The sequence below is a fragment of the Eleutherodactylus coqui genome, chromosome 4, assembly GCF_035609145.1.
Source record: "Eleutherodactylus coqui strain aEleCoq1 chromosome 4, aEleCoq1.hap1, whole genome shotgun sequence".
NCBI classification, from domain to species: domain Eukaryota; kingdom Metazoa; phylum Chordata; class Amphibia; order Anura; family Eleutherodactylidae; genus Eleutherodactylus; species Eleutherodactylus coqui.
In genome coordinates, this window is record NC_089840.1 from 279,876,252 (window position 1) to 279,897,875 (window position 21,624).

The 21,624-nt window shown below is 45.6% G+C and overlaps 2 protein-coding genes across 4 annotated transcripts in view; both read left to right on the top strand.

The window, feature by feature from the left end:
• The window catches only part of LOC136624352 (zinc finger protein 585A-like), a 188,413-nt gene extending 185,523 nt beyond the window's left edge, over window positions 1-2,890 (top strand). For all 3 annotated transcript variants that reach the window (XM_066598300.1, XM_066598299.1, XM_066598298.1), the window contains exon 7: window positions 104-2,890. In XM_066598300.1, the coding sequence (XP_066454397.1) occupies window positions 104-1,311 (1,208 nt within the window). In that variant the 3' untranslated portion in view covers window positions 1,312-2,890. The remainder of the gene's footprint in view (window positions 1-103) is intronic.
• Window positions 2,891-13,836: 10,946 nt separating this feature from the next.
• Window positions 13,837-20,445, top strand: LOC136624472 (gastrula zinc finger protein XlCGF66.1-like). The gene is made up of 5 exons (XM_066598451.1): window positions 13,837-13,874; window positions 18,871-18,959; window positions 19,530-19,662; window positions 19,996-20,175; window positions 20,265-20,445. Exons 3-5 carry the CDS (start codon window positions 19,585-19,587, stop codon window positions 20,403-20,405), a joined length of 399 nt encoding a protein of 132 aa, XP_066454548.1. The 5' UTR covers window positions 13,837-13,874; window positions 18,871-18,959; window positions 19,530-19,584; the 3' UTR covers window positions 20,406-20,445.
• Window positions 20,446-21,624: the final 1,179 nt, after the last annotated feature.

Here is a 21,624-nt window from a genome sequence, read left to right on the forward strand (position 1 = left end):
ACCTACAGAGATCAGCAGAGCCTCCTTTTACAAATGTCATAAACTATCAGTATAATTGTAATATTATATTAAAAGATATTAAAATCTATTTTGTTATTGGCAGATGATGACTGCAGGAGCTCAGAGGAACATCTGATATCAACAGATTGTAAAGTGGAAGATCATAGTATTATACAAGATACATATGAAGAGCCTGTCCTTAACCTACATATACCCTCAGTCCTTCACAGAAAAGATCTATCAGCAGATCCTTCTAAACAGGTTCCATCTTCTGATTCATTACAGAATGTTAAACAAAATAAAAATTATGAAACAGATGTTGAACATCAAAGAATTCATACAAGGGAGAGGCCATATTCATGTTCTGATTGTGGGAAATGTTTTTACCAGAAATCGCACCTTGTTACACATTATAGAATTCATACAGGAGAGAAGCCATATTCATGTTCAGAATGTGGAAAATGCTTTAACCGTAAATGCCATCTCTTTAAACATCAGAGAGTTCACACAGGGGAGAAGCCATATTCATGTTCTGATTGTGGGAAATGTTTTAAACGGAAAGAAAATTTTGTTATACATATGAGAATTCACACTGGAGAGAAGCTATTTTCATGTTTGGAATGTGGGAAATGTTTTAACCAGAGATCAATTCTTGTGAAACATCAGAGAATTCACACAGGGGAGAAGCCATTTTCATGTTTGGAATGTGGGAAATGTTTTAACCAGAGATCAATTCTTGTGGAACATCAGAAAATTCACACAGGGGTAAAGCCATTTTCATGTTTGGACTGTGGGAAATGTTTTAAGCATAAAAGAAGTTTTTTGCAACATCAGAAAATTCACACAGGGGAAAAGCCATTCCCATGTTTGGAATGTGGGAAATGTTTTAGACATAAAACTAGTCTTGTGGACCATCAGAGGATTCACACAGGGGAGAAGCCATATTCATGTTCAGAATGTGAGAAATGTTTTAACCATAAATCAAGTCTTGTGGATCATCTACAAAGTCACACGGGAGAGATACTACATTCATGTTCTGATTGTGGCAAATGTTTTAAGCGGAAAGCAAGTCTTGTTATACATCAGAGAATTCACACAGGAGAGAAGCCATATTCATGTTCAGAATGTGGAAAATGCTTTAACCATAAATCACATCTTGTTAAACATCAGAGAATTCACACAAGAGAGAAGACATATTCATGTTCTCAATGTGGGAAATGTTTCAAGTCGAAAGCATGTCTTGTTTCACATCAGAAAACTGAAAAAGGGGAGAAACTAAATGTCTTGAATGTGGAAAATGTTTACAGCTAAATCAGATCTTCTTAGACATCATAGAAGTCACACTGGAGAGAAACCATTTTGATATTCTGAATGTTGGGTATTCAAATCTTGTTGACTAACAAAAAGCAAACATAGGCTTTATTGGGCAAACAAATCTCTAACATTCCCAGACACACACATAAATGGATATCTTATTGCTTCCTAGCTGCGCGTATAGCAATCACTCACTCCTGGAGGAAGGCATCAGTTAGCATCGACTTAGTAAAAATAAAATTATCATAGATTATAGTCAACGAGAATCTGGCAGCTATCCTTATGGACTGTGAAATGATATCTGAAAAAAACCTGGTCGTCCAGGCACCTAAACTCACTGACTATGCGTCTTTGAAATCCAGCAGCCAGATCTTCGACCCTTCCAGGGGAATCTAGCTTACCTTCAAGTATATCCTCCAACCCCCCAACAAACGTCTGAGGGTACACCTGATCACGTCAACAGAAGAGTTTAATTTTCCAATATAATTAAACTAATATGACAAGCAACAAGCATAGCCTAACTCCCTTCACCCCTCAGATCTTCTCCTTATGTGTTTTCCCCACTTTCTTCATCTTTCCCCAACTGTTACTTTTGTTTCTGGTCTATTCATGTTGATTCTATTTTACTTTTATTAGGGGTTAAGTTATTAAAAGGAACAGAACCTTGAATCTTTCTTTATTTTACTTTTTAAGAATCATTATCTGCCATGTAAGTTGTTGCCATTCTGTTCAACTTTGTAACCCCCTGACTAAAGACATGAATGTAATATTGAAAGTCACTATTAATATGTTTCGACTTTTTCAAAATTAATAAAAAGTTTAACCAAAAAACACACATAGGAAAACCCATGTTAATGGTTTGAATTTGTCAAATGCTGCACTCACAAATCTCATTTGTTAGGCCGCCTGCATACAGCTGGGTCGGATCCTGCTGCGAGAATTCTTGCAGCGGGATCCAACCCAGGCCCCTGCAGTGAGCAGTGCGGCTCTCACCTGCTCCCGTGGCTCCGGCTCTGTGATGTGCTGGCTGCCATCCAGCCGGCGATGCGCAGAGCTGAGTGGGTGCGCTGGGAGTGACATTTCTGTGCAGGTCTCGCACAGAAATAGAACATTCCGCAAAGTTTTCCATGTGTATTTTCATGTGGACAAATCATGGCTGTCTGCATAGGATTGCGTTTTGTAATGCAATCCTATGTAGGCGGGCACGGGCGGAAATTCTGCGGGAAATCCCGCCACGGAATTTCCGCCCGTGTGCAGGGGGCCTTAAACAGCAAATAACTAAGCTGCCAATTTCTTTTTATATTGATAAATAGAAGAAAAAAAGTCAACATTAAAAGTCAAAGCAAAGTCACATGTATTACAAGATGACAGAAATATATGTGTGAGGGAAACTATACGATTTCCTATCCTCTATTTTATGTCTTGCAACCTGCTTTTCTTTCAGCTTTTCATTATCTTTCTTTAGCTTATATTATTGTTCTGTTATAAGACTTCTAACTAAGACGTCATTGTCCTTTTTGCATTTTTAATAATCAATGAAAATAAATGAATTATAATAAATTATTCTAATTATAAGTGAGGCGTGTTCTAACCTCTTTTCAAATGTCTTTGTATAAAATATCTCTGCTGTTTGGAATAAATCATGATTTTCCAATGACATCCAATGTGTGTGAGATTTGTAAGCTTCCTCGATTCTCGAGCATTAAAGGGGTTGTCCCGTGGCAGCAAGTGGGTCTATACACTTCTGTATGGCCATATTAATGCACTTTGTAATGTACATTGTGCATTAATTATGAGCCATACAGAAGTTATAAAAAGTTTTATACTTACCTGCTCCGTTGCTGGCGTCCTCGTTCCCATGGAGCCGACTAATTTTCGCCCTCCGATGGCCAAATTAGCCGCGCTTGCGCAGTCCGGGTCTTCTGCTCTCTTCAATGGAGCCGCTCGTGCAGAATGCCGGCTCTGTGTAGCTCCGCCCCGTCACGTGCCGATTCCAGCCAATCAGGAGGCTGGAATCGGCAATGGACCGCACAGAAGAGCTGCGGTCCACGAAGACAGAGGATCCCGGCGGCCATCTTCACCGGTAAGTATAGAAGTCACCGGAGCGCGGGGATTCAGGTAAGCGCTCCGGTAAGCTTTCTTTAGGTCCCTGCATCGGGGTTGTCTCGCGCCGACCGGGGGGGGGTTGAAAAAAAAAAAAACCCCGTTTCGGCGCGGGACAACCCCTTTAACTGTTAATTTGGATACCTGAAAACATACCACTTTGCAAAATATTTTGCTAACATATGCAACTGCCAATTAATGTCTGTTATCTAAAGATAAAATTGAACCCATATAGCACATCTACATACTAACCATGCATATAGAATATTTCACATTAATCTATATAATTAAGGTTTAAAACTTGTTACAAATTAGTAATAAATGTGTAAAACCTTACATGCTTGTGATCATTGAATGGTAAGCTACCACCTCAGACTTTTGGAGGTGAGAGGGAGCTGGTAGGTGGTATGTGTAGAAATAGTGAGCAGAGAACTACACCGAGGATCCACGTCTTTGTGGAAATGTTTTTCAAAAAGATATGGTAAAATCTCTTTCTTCTCTCGTTCATTGTGGGACACAGCTGAAGACCTTGGGTCTAGCTATTGCCACTAGGAGGTGGAATTTTTTTTTTCTTTTACTGGTTAACCCCTCCCACAGACGTCTTTCTAACTAGTTTGTATGCAAGAAGTAGGAGTAGCAAGGTAGGATACACAATTATCTGTCCATCTAACAAAGTTAGATATAGTTAAAAACTATAACTCGCCGTAGCACCATGTGCAACTACAAAGAGAACTTTCCAAGAAGGAGGAATATATCAGAAAAAAATGCTAATGGCAGCATGGGTGCTTGCTGTGTCCCTCAATAAATGAAACAAGAGGGGGTTTTATGGTAAGGGGTCCCTGTAATAAAAGATTTCAAAGAGGGAGGTGCCACAGAGTGTCGACGAGCAGGTTGACTGATTACACAGGACGTGGTATGTGAATCTAATCAGGAGTGGTGGGAATCCCCAGAAGGCCTTTAATAGAATGGTAGAGATGTAAGGGACCTCCAGGGTCATCTGGCCCAACCCCCTGTTAATTGCAGATTCACTAAATCATCCCAGACAGATATTTGTCCAGCCTTTGATTGAACACTTTCATTGAAGTAGAACTCCCGACCTCCCGTGGTAACCTCTTTTACTCATTGATCACCCTCACTGGAGTTTTTTTCTAATATCTAATTTGTGCCTCTTCCCTTTCAGTTTCATCCCATTGCTTCTAGTCTTTCCTTGTGCAAATAAGAATAGGGATGATTCCTCTGCACTGTGACAGCCCTTCAGATATTTGTAGACCGCTATTAAGTCTCCTTTCAGCCTTCTTTTTTGCAAGCTAAATATTCCCAGATCCTTTAACCGTTCCTCATAGGACATGATTTGCAGACCGCTCTCCATCTGGGTAACTCTTCTCTGAACTTGCTTCAGTTTGTCTGTTTTTTAAATTGGGGAGCCGAGAACTGGACACAGTATTCCGGATGAGGTCTGACTAAGGAAGAGTAGAGGGGGATAATGACCTCACGTGATCTAGACTCTATGCTTCTCTTAATACATCTCAGAATTGTGTTTGCCTTTTTGGCTGCTGCATCACATTGTTGACTCATGTTCAGTCTATGATCTATTAGTATACCTAAGTCTTTTAGCCCAATTCTGTATGTGCTTTTTTCATTTTTCTTGCCCAGATGTAGGACTTTGCATTTCTACTTGTTAAATACCATTCTGTTAGTCACCGTCTACTGTTCAAGCTTTTCTAGAACTTTTTGAATACTCTCTCTCTCTTCCCTAGTGTTAGCTATCCCTCCTAGCTTTGTGCGTCAGCAAATTTGATCAGTTTCTCATCAATTCCCTCCTCCAGATCATTTATAAAAATGTTGAACAACACTGGGCCTAGGACAGAGCCTTGTGGTACTCCACTTGATACATTCTTCCACTTGGATATGCAGCCAATTATGACCACTCTTTGAGTACGATCACTCAGCCAGTTGTGAATCCACCTAATTGTTGCCTTGTCAATCCCATATTTGGCCATTTTTTCAATAAGTATTGTATTCGATACTTTGTCAAATGCTTTACTAGTGTCAAGATATACTACATCCACCGTATTTTCCTGATCAACCCAGTTGATGATTTTGTCATAGATGGAAATTAGGTTCGTATGGCATGACTTGTTTGTTACAAACCCATGCTGCCTCTGGTTAATTACTTCATTTTTATTCAAGTACTTGCATACATGCTGTGTAATATTTTTTTCCAAGATCTTTCCTGGTATAGAAGTCAGGCTCACAGGCCTGTTGTTTCCTGGATGCACCTTCTTCCCTTTTCGGAAGATAGAGACATCATTTGACCTTTTCCAATCTTCTGGGACTTCTGTTCTCCAGAAATTTTCAAAGATTATGGCGAGTAGCTCATTGTGATCTTCTTGAGAAGTCGTGGGTTTATTGGGAAGGGGGAAAGATGTATGTGAATCTGAATTCTGTCCATGACATTACTAGAGCGCCCACGGGTGTAGTAACGGCAGCTTGGATACATGTATCTTGGCCAAAATCCAACCAATGTCTTGCATTTATTATCTATCATTTACATGCAGCATGGCTTTAAGACTCCAGGGGGAGCCCCGGGTGGCAGTACCAATGTGGTTCACTGATGGAAGTGCAGGGCAACCCGCCAAATTATTATGGCATCATTAATAGGTTGCTGGTCTGCATGGTGAACTACATGTATCAAAATGGTCTGGTACTTTGTATCCACTATGTGTGGGAGTATATGCCAAGCAACCAACCGCCTCCTATATCAAGAGGCAGTGTGAGTGGCTGTCTCATCAGTGTCCTGCACAGGTGTAATTTGCTCCCTCATTTGTTAGTCACCTACCTGCATGGTGAGAGGATGCATCTATATGCACTCCTTACTCCGTAAGTAATGGCTGTTTTTTGTGATTGTTTGTCATTTTTTTTAATATTTCCCTTTCTGTGATGTATACACTTCTGTATGGCCATTACAAAGCACTGTGTAATATAATGTGTGCTTTGTAAATGAGCCATAGAGAAGATATATATTTACCTGATCGGGCCCCCCCCCTCCCCATATTTACCTGTCCCTTGGATACAGCAAATCAAGCTCGCACTCAGCTTCTTCTTGACGCGCACGCACAGTAGCTCTTGTTGGCTGGTCGGGTCCTAGTGAATGCGCGTTTGGTGCACATGCATGCACAGTCCGCTCACCCCATGGTAATGGGCTTCACCGTTGCCATTTGTCCTGCCGCGTGGGGGGGTGGAGAGCTGTTACTTGTCCTGCCACATTGGGAGTGGTAGTGGTGTCGGACTGTCACTTGTCCTGCCGCCCAGGGAAGTGTCAGGCTGCCACTTGTCCTGTCACGGGGAGGGAGGGATGGGGGGGGGGGGTCTGTCACTGTAATCTGTCCTGCCGTAGTTTTGGGTGCAGTTCGGGTGTAGTTTTGTTGCGGTTTCTGGTGCGGTTTTGGGCGTGGTTCGGGTGGAGTTTTTTTTTTGTGCAGTTTGCCTGCGGTTTTGGGTGTGGTTTGTAATTGCCCCAGCATTAATAGTAACCCCCAGTAATTGCCCCAGCAGTAATAGTGGCCCCCCAATAATTGTCGCAGCAGTGATAACTGGGGGTCACTATCACTGCTGGGGCAATTACTGGGGGTCGCTATCATTGCTAGGGCAATTACTGGGGTTCACTTTTCCTGCTGGGACAATTATTGCGGGTCACTATTTGTGCTAGGGCAATTATTGGGGGTCACTATTACTGCTGGGGCAATTATTGGTGGTAACTGCTCCAGCAATGCTAGTGACGCCCAATAATTACCCCATACTCCCATACATGCAGGTCCGCATGTATGGGAGCATGATCTGAAACAGTCATAGTGTCGATGCTGGATTTGACTAGGGACGTCAGGAGACTAGAGGAGTTAAACACCTCTTTGAAAGGAAGAATGAACCTGGGAGTAGCAGGTTAAGTCCTAAACAGAGGGGGAAAGACAGCACCACATGTCCAGGACTCCCAGCTCCAGCAAACACCGGTTAAGTTTCCCTAAGCTTCACCTACTAGACTTGGGATTTGCCCACAGACGAGTCAAGTAATGGGCAGAGGGTAACATTTAGGTCCCCACTCAGAAGTATGGAACCTATAGCAAAATGCTTAAGGACATCCAGTTGCTTGATCAGCCAGGGCACCTGGTCCGAGTTGGGGACATATAGATTGGCGATAGTCAATTTAACGTTATCGAACCTCTCAGACAGAGGACCCGGCCTTCTTCATTTGAAAACTTGGCCTCACAGCAAAAGGTGATGGATTTGTGGAACAGGATAGAGACTCCCTTTGAGGCTTACATGGGGTGAGAATTGTGAAACCCTTGCGAAAACTGTCTTTCAGGAATGGGTATGCACCTACCCCCCTTAAAATGTGTTTCCTGTAAAAAAGCAATCTTGGTACCATACCTTTTTAGGAGAAGAGCTATATTGTGCCTTTGAAAGCCGAGTTGAGGCCTCTCATGTTGAACGAGGTGAGACAAAGAGGGTCCTCCATAACAGGAAAGCAGTGGCAGGCAGTAACTGAATTACTGTCAAATGCACAGAAGAGAGCAGAAGCGTTAGATATAGCCAGGTAAATGTAAGTCTACTGGTGTAGCCCAATGCTCCTTGCAGCGAAGTATCGGGAGGTGGGGTAAGGGGAAAGGCAGTAAAATGTGGAACACACAAAGCGGGAAAAATACAGACAGATCACAGGGGAAAAACAAATGAAAAGCTAATACAATATATCTCGTTAATAAATGGAGGTGAGTTTCTAACCTTCTAAATCACCTCCAAGTTAGAAGGTGAGATAACAATTTCCTGCTATTTTAGTTCTGTTAACTGTGTACACAGCCTGATCAGACAGGCACGATCAAGGACCTCTATAACCTGAGGAGTAAATTACAAAAAGAGACCTTCTCGGGGAGAAAACATGTAATAACAATGGTAGCATAGGAACAATCGTTAAACTGGGGGCCTGGAAAAGGCTCAGAGACATCTCTCCATGGGAAAGGAGGGTTGACTGGGGGGTCAAACTTTGAGAGTCACGAAAGTCTCTCCCGTACTCCATCATCTCCACAGACTAATACACAACCAAAGTCCCTACAAGGAGCAAGCTAGAGGATAGACAGCGGACAGAGCCTTAAAAATCTGGTATCACAGCATAGTGTGGAGTCCTTATTCTTCTTCTTGCCTATTGGTGATTTAGAATTACTCGCTTGCTGCCAAACCTCTGGGGCAACCAGCCTTTGAAATTTAGGAAGCTCTGGGAGTGGAAGATAGCAGGGAAGGTCTATTGACTCCAGGTCCAGGTGGACCCAGCAGTTCCACTGGTGAGCGGATATTGATTGTGCACCCTTTGTGGGTAATTCCCAGGCCAAAGGGAAACAGCCAAGCGTACTTTGTCTTTAGCCTTTAGGGCATCCAGTAGAGGGCACAAGAGGCAGTATATAATCAGGGTAGACGGGGAAAGATCTTGAAAAATTTGTAAGGGGGCATCAAAGAAAGTCACCAGGATGGTGAGTGGTCTGCAAATCTTACCTATGAGGAACGGTTAAAGGATCTAGGAATGTTTAGCTTCAAAATAGAAGGCTGAGAGTATACTTAATAGTTGTCTACAAATTTCTGAAGGGCTGTCACCGTGCAGAGGGATTAGCCCTGTTCTCATTTGCACAAGGAAAGACTAGAAGCAATGGGAGATATTGTAACTCTATGAACTGTGGATTCAAAATCTCTGTCGAGGACAACGTCTCCACATACAATAAGTTTGCCTAAGTGGAGATTATGAATCTTTTTAATTAATTTGTTTAAAAATGGATCTGAGATGAATTTGGGCATACACATAACAGTAAAAGGGACTCTGCTTATGGATCCAATAAAAATAGTCAATCTGCCTCTGGGATGAAGTTCAGAATCAGTAGGTAAAAAATCTATAGTTTCATGAATAGGTATCACAACTCCTGTTTTCTTTTTATTGGCACATGCTTTATAGACTTTCAGATAGTTTTGGTGTGAGAATTTATGGGAGTCTAATGAGTGCTTCTCTTGGATGCAGAGGATATCAGTTTTAGTAGCTGTATTGTGTCAGTTTGAGGTTGACTTTGCTGGATGTTTTGATTTTATCTATTTGTCTCCTTTTACACTGGTGGGAGTTGCTATGTGCGTGTTTTTCTGTTGGAGTACACCTGAGGGCAATTAGGGAGGGTTTTTATTTCCACCTTGCCTTGGTTCTGTGCTGATCAATGTATGCAGTCTTCTTCTGCTGCTGTAGGTGAACATTGTTGGATCAGGGTGCTGTGATTCATCTAGCAACTGTGTTCGGAAATTCTTCCAGCAACTCATAAGTAATGTGGTTTATTTTGTGGAGTTTATTTGCACAGTGGTATTCATTTGATATAGGTTGCAGGGTAAGTGAGTGGCCAAGGAACAGGGTGGATGCGTCCTTATGAGACCGATTCCTTTACTATTGGGTAGGGACTTCCACCATCTAGAGCCAACTAGGGAAAGTTCTCCTTATTTATTTTCTTTAACACATAAAACTAGTGTTCCTGGTAGTGGGGGGTGAACATTGGCAGAGAGATTATATTTTGGTTTGCACGCACAAAACAAAGGTGACCTATAGACTCTTTCCATACAATAGATCTTTTAAATAGGGAATTAAGCCCTTTCGTAGTAATTATAAGAATTTTAAGTGACAAGAAAGACAAATATCAAGAAGCATATGAGAAGGACCTTTGGAATAAGTTAGCAAGCATAAAATGAACCAATGAAAAAAACCATAAGAAAACAATTTGGTTCTCACAGATTCATCAGCAACTAGAACAAATAAGTACAGAAAAATAGAAATAAAGCAGGGAAGCAAGTAGACTGGGGGAATGTTTTCCTCTGAGTGGATAAGAGTCTAAACCTAAGTGGGCAGACGTTTTCTGAGACCATTCTTGTGGTGCTTTCATGGGCCTTCTAGGTTACTGGATAGATTGTTGATCTGTAAGATGCATAACCCATGAGGAGAGGAGCCTGTCGCCATCTTCAGGTGTGTAGATAACGTGTGGAGCTGCCCTTTAGAATCAGGAGCTTTGTGGGGAACCCCACCTCTAGGGGATCTTAGATTCCTTTAAAAAGGCTGTAAGACTGGAAAACGATCTCCTGGCCTGGATTGTTGCAGCAGAAACACCAGAGAAATGGAGAATGCCTATGAAAAGAGTAGGAAGACTAGAAGATGATTGTGCGGCCAAAATAAAAGCTTCTTTCATGTGAAAGCCATGTATTCTGGCAACTACAGCATGTGGTACATTGTCTAAGAGAGGTCCAGGCTTCAGCAGTCTTGTGAGCCCTATCGATAGTAAGCTCATGGGGCAAGCTTGCAGGCAGTAAGGCCTTCATCAGTTAATACCAGGAAATCCTTAAGTTCCGCTGGGTGATACTTTCCGGGATAACCATAAATTTCATGTTTTTCCTCCTGCTACCATCCTTAAGATCTGGAAGTTTCTTCTTGAGTACATGGACCTCTTCATTTTAAGGAGTAATGAGGGGCAATTAGGTTATTATGAGACCGGGTCATGTTGCTCATTTTGTTCTTGACGTGACTAATTCTCTCCCTCAAAATGGTCATGGAGATGCAAAGAGAAGTGGAAAGCTTATGCAAGTCACTTTGGAGAGACCATTTCATGATGCCAGGACCATTTCCTTCATAAAAGATTCTGATGCAGGCTGATTTGTTGAAGGTATATTATATAGAGGGTCAGTAGGTACAAGAGCTGGGCTCGGAGCTGCTGCAGAATCTTCCAGTCTAGGTTTCTATTTGACGAGGCTATCAGAGGGTTCAGGAACTGAAGTCCCATGTGAGGCCTGTGCCGTGTGCTTGGATGCCATCTTAGCCGGCATTGTAGGACTACAAGTAGAGGGAGAGCCCCTTTGTTCCCTCACCAGGTCTGGTGTAGCTGGAGAGCGGCATTGTTGAGCCGGCTTTGAAGGAGAGCTTGGTGAGCTTCATGGGAAATAGTAATGGATTTCTTTGTTATCTTGTGGCCTATCGGGTGAGGCAGCGCTGTAGGCCTCAGCTGTGGAGTTCTGATGGGAACTTCGAGTGGATAAAAAAAAAAAATTAGTTAGGGACTTGGTTCGCGCCTTGGAAGCTTAGTGGCGAGTCATCTCGAAGTTTCTCTGGCAAGTGCAATAGTTCGGGTGAGTAAAAAGCCCATGGGTAAGCTTAGAGGTCGCTAAAAGAGGAGAGACCAAGCTGAGCTCAGAAGAAAGCAGCCATCTCTGTCCCCATCCAGGCTTCACCCCCTGTTGTTCTCCAGAGCTGTAGCAACGATAGGAGAAACCTCCGCTATATCCCGAACTTATTACAGTCATTGTGAGAGTTGCTGTTCCAAGTCCACAAATTTTCATGCTGCCTCCTAGGATAAAAAAGGGGAGACTGAGTTAACCTCAGACTAAGGCTGCATTCACATGAACGTATATCGGCTCAGTTTTCACGGCGAGCCGATATACGTCGTCCTCATCTGCGGGGGGGGGGGGGGGATGGAAGAGCCAGGAGCAGGAACTGAGCTCCCGCCCCCTCTCTGCCCCTCTGCACTATTTGCAATGGGGAGAGGCGGGGGCGGGGCTAATTTGCAGAATTTTTTGCCTTTTTTCTTCCTTATTCTTTTCTTATAGCAAAAATGGTAAAATGTTTTTTTTATTTTTAATATATTATTTAACTGTTAATAAAACGTTATTGGTTTTTTTGTGATCATTTGATCATTGTTTGTGTTATATTCTGCTATACTTCAGTATTTAGCAGTTTCTGATGTTTCCTATCAAGACCTACCATGGGCCTGGCAGCTGTGGGCGCGCTGCAGGGGATGCCAATCGGGTGCATGAAGGGGTGTCCCTCTGTTGCTATCTTTGACTGCAAAACCTAAACAGTTTACTGCTGTGATCAGAGCTAATTACTGCAACTATCAGCTGGGAAAAAGAATGCTGATATCTGTCAGGCACGGAGTGGACTCGGCTCCCAGGTCACCATGCACACTACAGAACCGCAGGGCGCTAATAGTTATCCGGCAATCCTGAAGGGGTTAAGAGTCTTATACAAAGGCACAGCGCTGTACATTGCAGAGTGGTGGCACCTGGTATTGCATCTTAATCCTAGTCACATAGAAAGCTGCACAGAGGCCAAGCCATGGAGGAACAATGTCTGCCACGGAGGGAGAGGTCAGGAGTAGTTCACTGGCAGGAATGCTGGGAGTCAGACCCCCCCCCCCCCCATACTGGGAATGATGCCCCCCCCACTCTACATGTACTTTATATACATTCGTCCCCCTCTGTGTACATTACACACACAGAGAGCCCCCTCCATGTACATTACAACCATATACGGCCCCCTCCGTGTACATATCACACATATACGGCCCCTTACATGTACATGACACACATATACCGCCCCTTACATGTACATGACACACATATACCGCCCCTTACGTGTACATGACACACTTGGCTCCACTCTTCCGCCTCACATGCGCTCGGCTCTGCTCCTCCGCCTCACACGCGCTCGGCTCTGCTGCTCCGTCTCACACTCGCTCGGCTCTGCTGCTCCGTCTCACACTCGCTCGGCTCTGCTGCTCCGTCTCACACTCGCTCGGCTCTGCTGCTACGTCTCACACTCGCTCGGCTCTGCTGCTCCGTCTCACACTCGCTCGGCTCTGCTGCTCCGTCTCACACTCGCTCGGCTCTGCTGCTCCGTCTCACACTCGCTCGGCTCTGCTGCTCCGTCTCACACGCGCTCGGCTCCTTTATCTCACACGCGCTCAGCTCTGCTGCTCCGTCTCACACGCGCTCGGCTCTGCTGCTCCGTCTCACACGAGCTCTGCTCCTTTATCTCACACGCGCTCGGCTCTGCCCCTCTGTCTCACGCACGCTCGACTACACTCCTCGTCTCGCACACGCTCCGCTCCTTCCCACGTGCGCGCGCACGCAGCCCCTCCCTACCACACGCGCGGCTCTGCCCCTCCATCTCCCGGGCGCGCTCTGCTCTGCCCCTCCGTCTCCCGCGCGCTTGGCTCCTCTGTCCCCCATACACACTCAGCTCTGCTCCTTCGTCTCGCACACGCTCTGCTCCGCTCCTCCGTCTCACACGCGCTCTGCTCTGCTCCTCTGTCTCACGCACGCTCGGCTCCGCTCCTCCGTCTCACACACGCTCGGCTCCGCTCCTCCGTCTTGCACACGCTCGGCTCCGCTCCTCCGTCTCACACACGCTCGGCTCCGCTCCTCCATCTCGCACACGCTCGGCTCTGCTCCATCCACTCTCTGACTACATCCTCATCTAACAGAGTCCTGCATCCACTGAGCGGAAAGATCTGGTCATGTGACCCCATTGTCTCCTCCCACACACTGATCACATGACGGTGACATCATCACAGGTCCTGTAAGCACAGAACAACCCCACGGCTCCTGTCCGGCTGCAGGTGGAGGTATGTGGGGTCACCAGCACTGGGGGGCAGATTTATTATTAACTCCTTTAGGTGTAGGAGTTTGGTATGTACACTTTTTGCGAGGGAAAAAAATTAAACTGGTTTCCAGAAGACGTTGTTGTGGTGGTTAGATGAACGGTATGTATTACCAGCTGATATACCCGGCTTCACCCAAACTAATTTGGTCCAGGTGTTTATCTGTTATTCACATGGGAAATGTTATAAAGTTGTTGCTACTTCAGAGGAATAACATGTATATACAGAGAGAAACATTGGATTCTCCTCAGACTGCATGTACTGATGTCACTCTGCCGACTGTGCCACCCCTCCCACTCTTCTCACTTTTTACCCTTTTTATACAAATTTACTCTCAGATTAAAAGTTGCAGCCCTTTCTTAGCCTTAAAGGCTCCATCCCTGCAGTCCATGGCCGCTTCCTTATGTATTTTACAGCCTTTCAGTATATGCACATAGAGCAAAGCTAGACTCTCCTCAGTATATACACATAGAGGTGAGGAAGATTCTCCTCAGTATATACACATAGAGGTGAGGAAGATTCTCCTCAGTATATACACAGAGAGGTGAGGTAGATTCTCCTCAGTATATACACAGAGAGGTGAGGTAGATTCTCCTCAGTATATACACAGAGAGGTGAGGTAGATTCTCCTCAGTATATACACAGAGAGGTGAGGTAGATTCTCCTCAGTATATACACAGAGAGGTGAGGTAGATTCTCCTCAGTATATACACAGAGAGGTGAGGTAGATTCTCCTCAGTATATACACAGAGAGGTGAGGTAGATTCTCCTCAGTATATACACAGAGAGGTGAGGTAGATTCTCCTCAGTATATACACAGAGAGGTGAGGTAGATTCTCCTCAGTATATACACAGAGAGGTGAGGTAGATTCTCCTCAGTATATACACAGAGAGGTGAGGTAGATTCTCCTCAGTATATACACAGAGAGGTGAGGTAGATTCTCCTCAGTATATACACAGAGAGGTGAGGTAGATTCTCCTCAGTATATACACAGAGAGGTGAGGTAGATTCTCCTCAGTATATACACAGAGAGGTGAGGTAGACTGTCCTCAGTATATACACACAGAGGTGAGGTAGACTGTCCTCAGTATATACACACAGAGGTGAGGTAGACTGTCCTCAGTATATACACACAGAGGTGAGGTAGACTGTCCTCAGTATATACACACAGAGGTGAGGTAGACTGTCCTCAGTATATACACACAGAGGTGAGGTAGACTGTCCTCAGTATATACACACAGAGGTGAGGTAGACTGTCCTCGGTATATACACACAGAGGTGAGGTAGATTCTCCTCGGTATATACACACAGAGGTGAGGTAGACTCTCCTCGGTATATACACACAGAGGTGAGGTAGACTCTCCTCGGTATATACACACAGAGGTGAGGTAGACTCTCCTCGGTATATACACACAGAGGTGAGGTAGACTCTCCTCGGTATAAACACACAGAGGTGAGGTAGACTCTCCTCGGTATAAACACACAGAGGTGAGGTAGATTCTCCTCGGTGTGTACACACAGAGGTGAGGTAGATTCTCCTCTGTGTGTACACACCGGCGAGGTAGATTCTCCTCGGTGTGTACACACAGAGGCGAGGTAGATTCTCCTCGGTGTGTACACACAGAGGCGAGGTAGATTCTCCTCGGTGTGTACACACAGAGGCGAGGTAGATTCTCCTCGGTGTGTACACACAGAGGCGAGGTAGATTCTCCTCGGTGTGTACACACAGAGGCGAGGTAGATTCTCCTCGGTGTGTACACACAGAGGCGAGGTAGATTCTCCTCGGTGTGTACACACAGAGGCGAGGTAGATTCTCCTCGGTGTGTACACACAGAGGCGAGGTAGATTCTCCTCGGTGTGTACACACAGAGGCGAGGTAGATTCTCCTCGGTGTGTACACACAGAGGCGAGGTAGATTCTCCTCGGTGTGTACACACAGAGGCGAGGTAGATTCTCCTCGGTGTGTACACACAGAGGCGAGGTAGATTCTCCTCGGTGTGTACACACAGAGGCGAGGTAGATTCTCCTCGGTGTGTACACACAGAGGCGAGGTAGATTCTCCTCGGTGTGTACACACAGAGGCGAGGTAGATTCTCCTCGGTGTGTACACACAGAGGCGAGGTAGATTCTCCTCGGTGTGTACACACAGAGGCGAGGTAGATTCTCCTCGGTGTGTACACACAGAGGCGAGGTAGATTCTCCTCGGTGTGTACACACAGAGGCGAGGTAGATTCTCCTCGGTGTGTACACACAGAGGCGAGGTAGATTCTCCTCGGTGTGTACACACAGAGGCGAGGTAGATTCTCCTCGGTGTGTACACGCAGAGGCGAGGTAGATTCTCCTCGGTGTGTACACGCAGAGGCGAGGTAGATTCTCCTCGGTGTGTACACGCAGAGGCGAGGTAGATTCTCCTCGGTGTGTACACGCAGAGGCGAGGTAGATTCTCCTCGGTGTGTACACGCAGAGGCGAGGTAGATTCTCCTCGGTGTGTACACACAGAGGTGAGGTAGATTCTCCTCGGTGTGTACACACAGAGGGGGGGGGGGGGGTAGAGTCTCCTCAGTGTATACACACAGAGGGGGGGGGGTAGAGTCTCCTCAGTACGTGCACACAGAGGCGGTGTAGAGTCTCCTCAGTACATGCTCACAGAGGGGGGGGGGGTAGAGTCTCCTCAGTACGTGCACACAGAGGGGGGGGGGGTAGAGTCTCCTCAGTACGTGCACACAGAGGGGGGGGGGTAGAGTCTCCTCAGTACGTGCACACAGAGGGGGGTAGAGTCTCCTCAGTACGTGCACACAGAGGGGAGGTAGAGTCTCCTCAGTACGTGCACACAGAGGGGAGGTAGAGTCTCCTCAGTACGTGCACACAGAGGGGAGGTAGAGTCTCCTCAGTACGTGCACACAGAGGGGAGGTAGAGTCTCCTCAGTACGTGCACACAGAGGGGAGGTAGAGTCTCCTCAGTACGTGCACACAGAGGGGAGGTAGAGTCTCCTCAGTACGTGCACACAGAGGGGGGGGGTAGAGTCTCCTCAGTACGTGCACACAGAGGGGAGGTAGAGTCTCCTCAGTACGTGCACACAGAGGGGGGGTAGAGTCTCCTCAGTACGTGCACACAGAGGGGAGGTAGAGTCTCCTCAGTACGTGCACACAGAGGGGAGGTAGAGTCTCCTCAGTACGTGCACACAGAGGGGAGGTAGAGTCTCCTCAGTACGTGCACACAGAGGGGAGGTAGAGTCTCCTCAGTACGTGCACACAGAGGGGAGGTAGAGTCTCCTCAGTACGTGCACACAGAGGGGAGGTAGAGTCTCCTCAGTACGTGCACACAGAGGGGAGGTAGAGTCTCCTCAGTACGTGCACACAGAGGGGAGGTAGAGTCTCCTCAGTACGTGCACACAGAGGGGAGGTAGAGTCTCCTCAGTACGTGCACACAGAGGGGAGGTAGAGTCTCCTCAGTACGTGCACACAGAGGGGAGGTCGGGTCTCCTCAGTACGTGCACACAGAGGGGAGGTCGAGTCTCCTCAGTACGTGCACACAGAGGGGAGGTCGAGTCTCCTCAGTACGTGCACACAGAGGGGAGGTCGAGTCTCCTCAGTACGTGCACACAGAGGGGAGGTCGAGTCTCCTCAGTACGTGCACACAGAGGGGAGGTCGAGTCTCCTCAGTACGTGCACACAGAGGGGAGGTCGAGTCTCCTCAGTACGTTCACACAGAGGGGAGGTCGAGTCTCCTCAGTACGTGCACACAGAGGGGAGGTCGAGTCTCCTCAGTACGTGCACACAGAGGGGAGGTCGAGTCTCCTCAGTACGTGCACACAGAGGGGAGGTAGAGTCTCCTCAGTACGTGCACACAGAGGGGAGGTCGAGTCTCCTCAGTATACAAATTATTTTCCTCGGCCTTATGATTTCTGAGAGAAGAGCTATCCCATGTATCGCAACATTTTACACTTTAATGCTTAGAATTGAATATTAATCTTGCGATCCCTTTACTTTTCGTGTTTAGGATGTAAAGAATGGTTGTGCCAAATTTTGTATTTTGCAGCACCGATATGGTATTAGTTACATTACACAGGGGGTCACTTATTTTTGCTCTTAGAATTGAATTACTAAGTTGTGACCCCTTTAGTTTTCCTATTTATGACCTAAAGAATGGTTGTGCCAAAGTCAGTGAGGGGTTTTGCCTTCATATATAGATTAACTCTTGCGATGCCGGGTGAGAGGACTTGGGAAGTCGCTGTGTAAGCTCTAGTTTTTCTGCTTTTTGCTGAAATCACCATTGTGGCCCCTGATTACCCGTAGCGGTCTTGTGAAGATGCGACATGATTTAGCTTCAAACATGAATAACGGCCCTGAGAATCAATTCAATTGTTCCATCCTGCACAGAAGCAGAAAACACAACATTTGCATCTTAATTTCTTCTCCCAACTCTCCCCTTATTATCTCCAATAATGGGATGTAATTAAGGGCTCTTTTACATGGAACGGTTAGGTTATCTTCACACACTACGTTGGAGCTGCAGCATTTCTGTGTTTCCACAGATGGGCGGAGTTAACAAGCTTTTTGGGATTGGCTGTGTTTTGTATTGCGGACTTTGTATTTGTACTTGTGTCCTTATGTGCGTGTTTTCTGTTGCAGAACTCGTTGTGTTTTTGTGATCTGATAGTTCCTGCGCCGCGTATTTACAAACATCAACAAAGACAGATTTTCCCGCAGATTTAGTTCATTTCTGCTGCCGAAAAGCTGCAAAAACTGCAACGAAAGTGTGTTTGCAGATTTTGGTCCGTTTTTTTACTATCCCCATTGACGTCTATGACAAAAATCCTCTGCATTTCTGCTACATAATTAGGCATGCTGCACAATGTAAATTTCTTGCGTATCCGCAGCAATAAAATTCTGCTACGTGTGAAGCAGTTTTGTGTAAAACCACCCTTAGGCCTTATTCACACGACGGCTCTATTTCAGCTATTTTGCCGCGATGATACGAGACCCGAATATTGCAGCCATCTGAAGCATTGGACTCCACTGCATTCATTCAGATAGTCGATTTTCTGGTGAGTAAAAGATACGCTGCGGATTCCAGATGGACACTTTTATGTGCGGCCAAAAAAGATAGGTCTTGTCCTTTCTTTTGTCTGCGATCAGCCTGCAGCTCCCATAGAAGCCTATGGGAGCTGCCAGCAAGGGAAGGGGGAGGGACTCTAGCATCGGCTCACGGACTTGCTATGTTGCCTGTGAGGGTGATGTGTGTTTTTTGGGGAAAAAAAGGCATCGCTGCGCATGAGATTTTAACGGGTGTGAGAATAGCATGTTGTTTGCGTAAACCTCGCAGAGCATGCCAGTGCGATGTGATTGTTTTCCAGTTCCACAGAAAATAATCGGTGATATCGGCCAAAAAATAGGAAGGTGCTGCGATTTTTCTATTTTCAAACTCTCAGTCCGATAGAAAAATCACCCATCTAAATGAACCCATGAAAAATGAGTTCTCTTCATGTGCGATTCCTGTACATCTCACAATGCATAGAATTTGTGCTGAAAATCACCCTTATTTATAGATCTTTTTCAATCCACTGTAATCCAGAGATTTGGTGTGCTTTACATTGTCTCGTCTTCTTCCCATTCAGGATCCTCGGCTGATATCTTCTATATCAGATAATATTCCTGATTGACCCGACAAGGATGGAGAGGAACCGGGACAAGATGGCGGAGAGTTTATTCACCCTCACCCTAGAGATGCTCTTCCAGCTTACAGGAGAGGTGAGAGATTCTGGGGATGACGTCACGTTCCATCATTCTTATCTATGTCAGTCTCTGGTCACATCTACGGCCGAGGATTTACTGCCGATTCATCATAAATTCCCGAAAAAGTATTGTAGCTTACTGCGCTGGTTTTTCTGGTAAAATGACAGAAACCCAACAGACCTGTTATAAGCCAATGATGTCTGTCATGTAGTAGATCGAAAACTCTGGAATAAAGGAAATTATTAACTCAGATGTAAACAGAACCTTAATTGTTGGACATAACTAGAGACATGAAGGACTCTGGGATTGTCTGCAGTGATATTTATGGATGTATCTCCCCATAAACAGGATTACACGGTAGTGAAGAAGACTTCTAGTGATGGCTGTCAGGCCCCGGTGTCTGATGGATGGGGAAGACCCCTGAGCCCAATCACAGGGCCTCCACCTCGCCCCCTGATACTGGAGGAGATCAATGAGCAGAAGATCCTAGAACTCATCAACAAGATGATTGAGCTGGTGACTGGAGAGGTGACGATGCTGGGAATGCTGGGACATTATACAGTAACGCTATGGCGGTATAACGTGTCTGGGTGATGATGATATCATTGTGTTGTCAGGTTCCTATAAGGTGTCAGGACTTCACTGTCTATTTCTCCATGGAGGAGTGGGAGTATTTAGAAGGACACAAGGATCTGTACAAGGACGTCATGATGGAGGACCACCAGCCCCCCCTATCACCAGGTAATAGACAGGACTAAATCCACACGGCCTTTATTATTTGTATGTAGAGAATGAATTCAGTGGCTGTCTGTATTTTCTGCAGGTAGATCCAGTAAGAGAACAGCAGCAGAGAGATGTCCCCGGCCTCTTCTTCCACAGGATGATCAGGTAGATGGAGAGAAGGTCTCATGAAATCTTCCCTCTGGTCTGTAGGACGGCTGGGAAGGTCTTGTGTTCAGTCTTATTATATGACTGATACTTGTGTAATGAGAAAGCTGGAGATGGCAGGATTACAGCCGACCGCAGACATTAGATCTCCGCATCTTATCACTATTTTCTGGTTCTGGAGACTTCTGGTTGGAGTAAAGAAGCAACAGGTTGGAGTTATACAGGAGACCTGCAGCTATTTGGCCCAGATCACTACTGCTGTCATGTCATTCCGGCTCCTCATACTAATTAATGACCTTATCTGGCCATATAAAACCTCCCACACGACTTCTCCAACTGTGTGATGACTTTTACAATATTTATTTCACAGCTGGTGAATCCGGATGAAGATCTGATCCCTATTGATGCTACAGAGACACGTGTGAGGGGAGATGAGCCGTGTAAGGAGGAGATCCCTACAGATGACCCCCCAGGTGAGACTACATGTAGAGAGGAGTCTGTGTTGTCGGGGTTTTCAGTTGTATATAAAACATCAAAACGTCGTTTTCATACTGATACAATTGATAATGCAACATGTGTTACGTCCGTACAGGTCGCGAAAACAATGACCTCCATGGACCCAACCCAAACAAGGACTGGAGGGAAAGGATAGGGGAACATGCATACATGCCTAACGCCATAGCAAACTGTATAGGAATTAGGACTTGCAAACAGACATCCAATAATGACTGACAACCACCAAAATACTTACCTAGAATACCAACATACATAAGTAGATGGAATAGCTGAAGTACCTACGAGGTATTGGTTCATATTTTGGCCAAGATACTTACTCTATACTCTAACAAAACAGCTTAACCCCAGAAGTCCTGCCGTCCAATAGGGACGGCCCCATGCTGTAACCTAGGGCCCTGTCTCGCCCTAGATGGTAAGAGACTGGACACCGTTCAGATGCACAACAGACAAGGAACAACCACCCATAACAGGTAACTGATCACGCCTCATGTCTGGTCACCTACCAGAACAAGTCGCTGTACATACCAACAAAATGACAGAAACTCCACTCAGATAACTCATGCATACAGATAT

What these genes read in the sequence shown, in the direction of transcription:
- LOC136624472 (XM_066598451.1), top strand. Translation starts at nt 19,585, where the DNA reads ATGGAGAGGAACCGGGACAAGATGGCGGAGAGTTTATTCACCCTCACC. An exon ending in TCTTCCAGCTTACAGGAGAG is followed by an intron (nt 19,663 to 19,995) that starts GTGAGAGATTCT and finishes CCCCATAAACAG; the next exon opens with GATTACACGGTAGTGAAGAA. An exon ending in TTGAGCTGGTGACTGGAGAG is followed by an intron (nt 20,176 to 20,264) that starts GTGACGATGCTG and finishes TTGTGTTGTCAG; the next exon opens with GTTCCTATAAGGTGTCAGGA.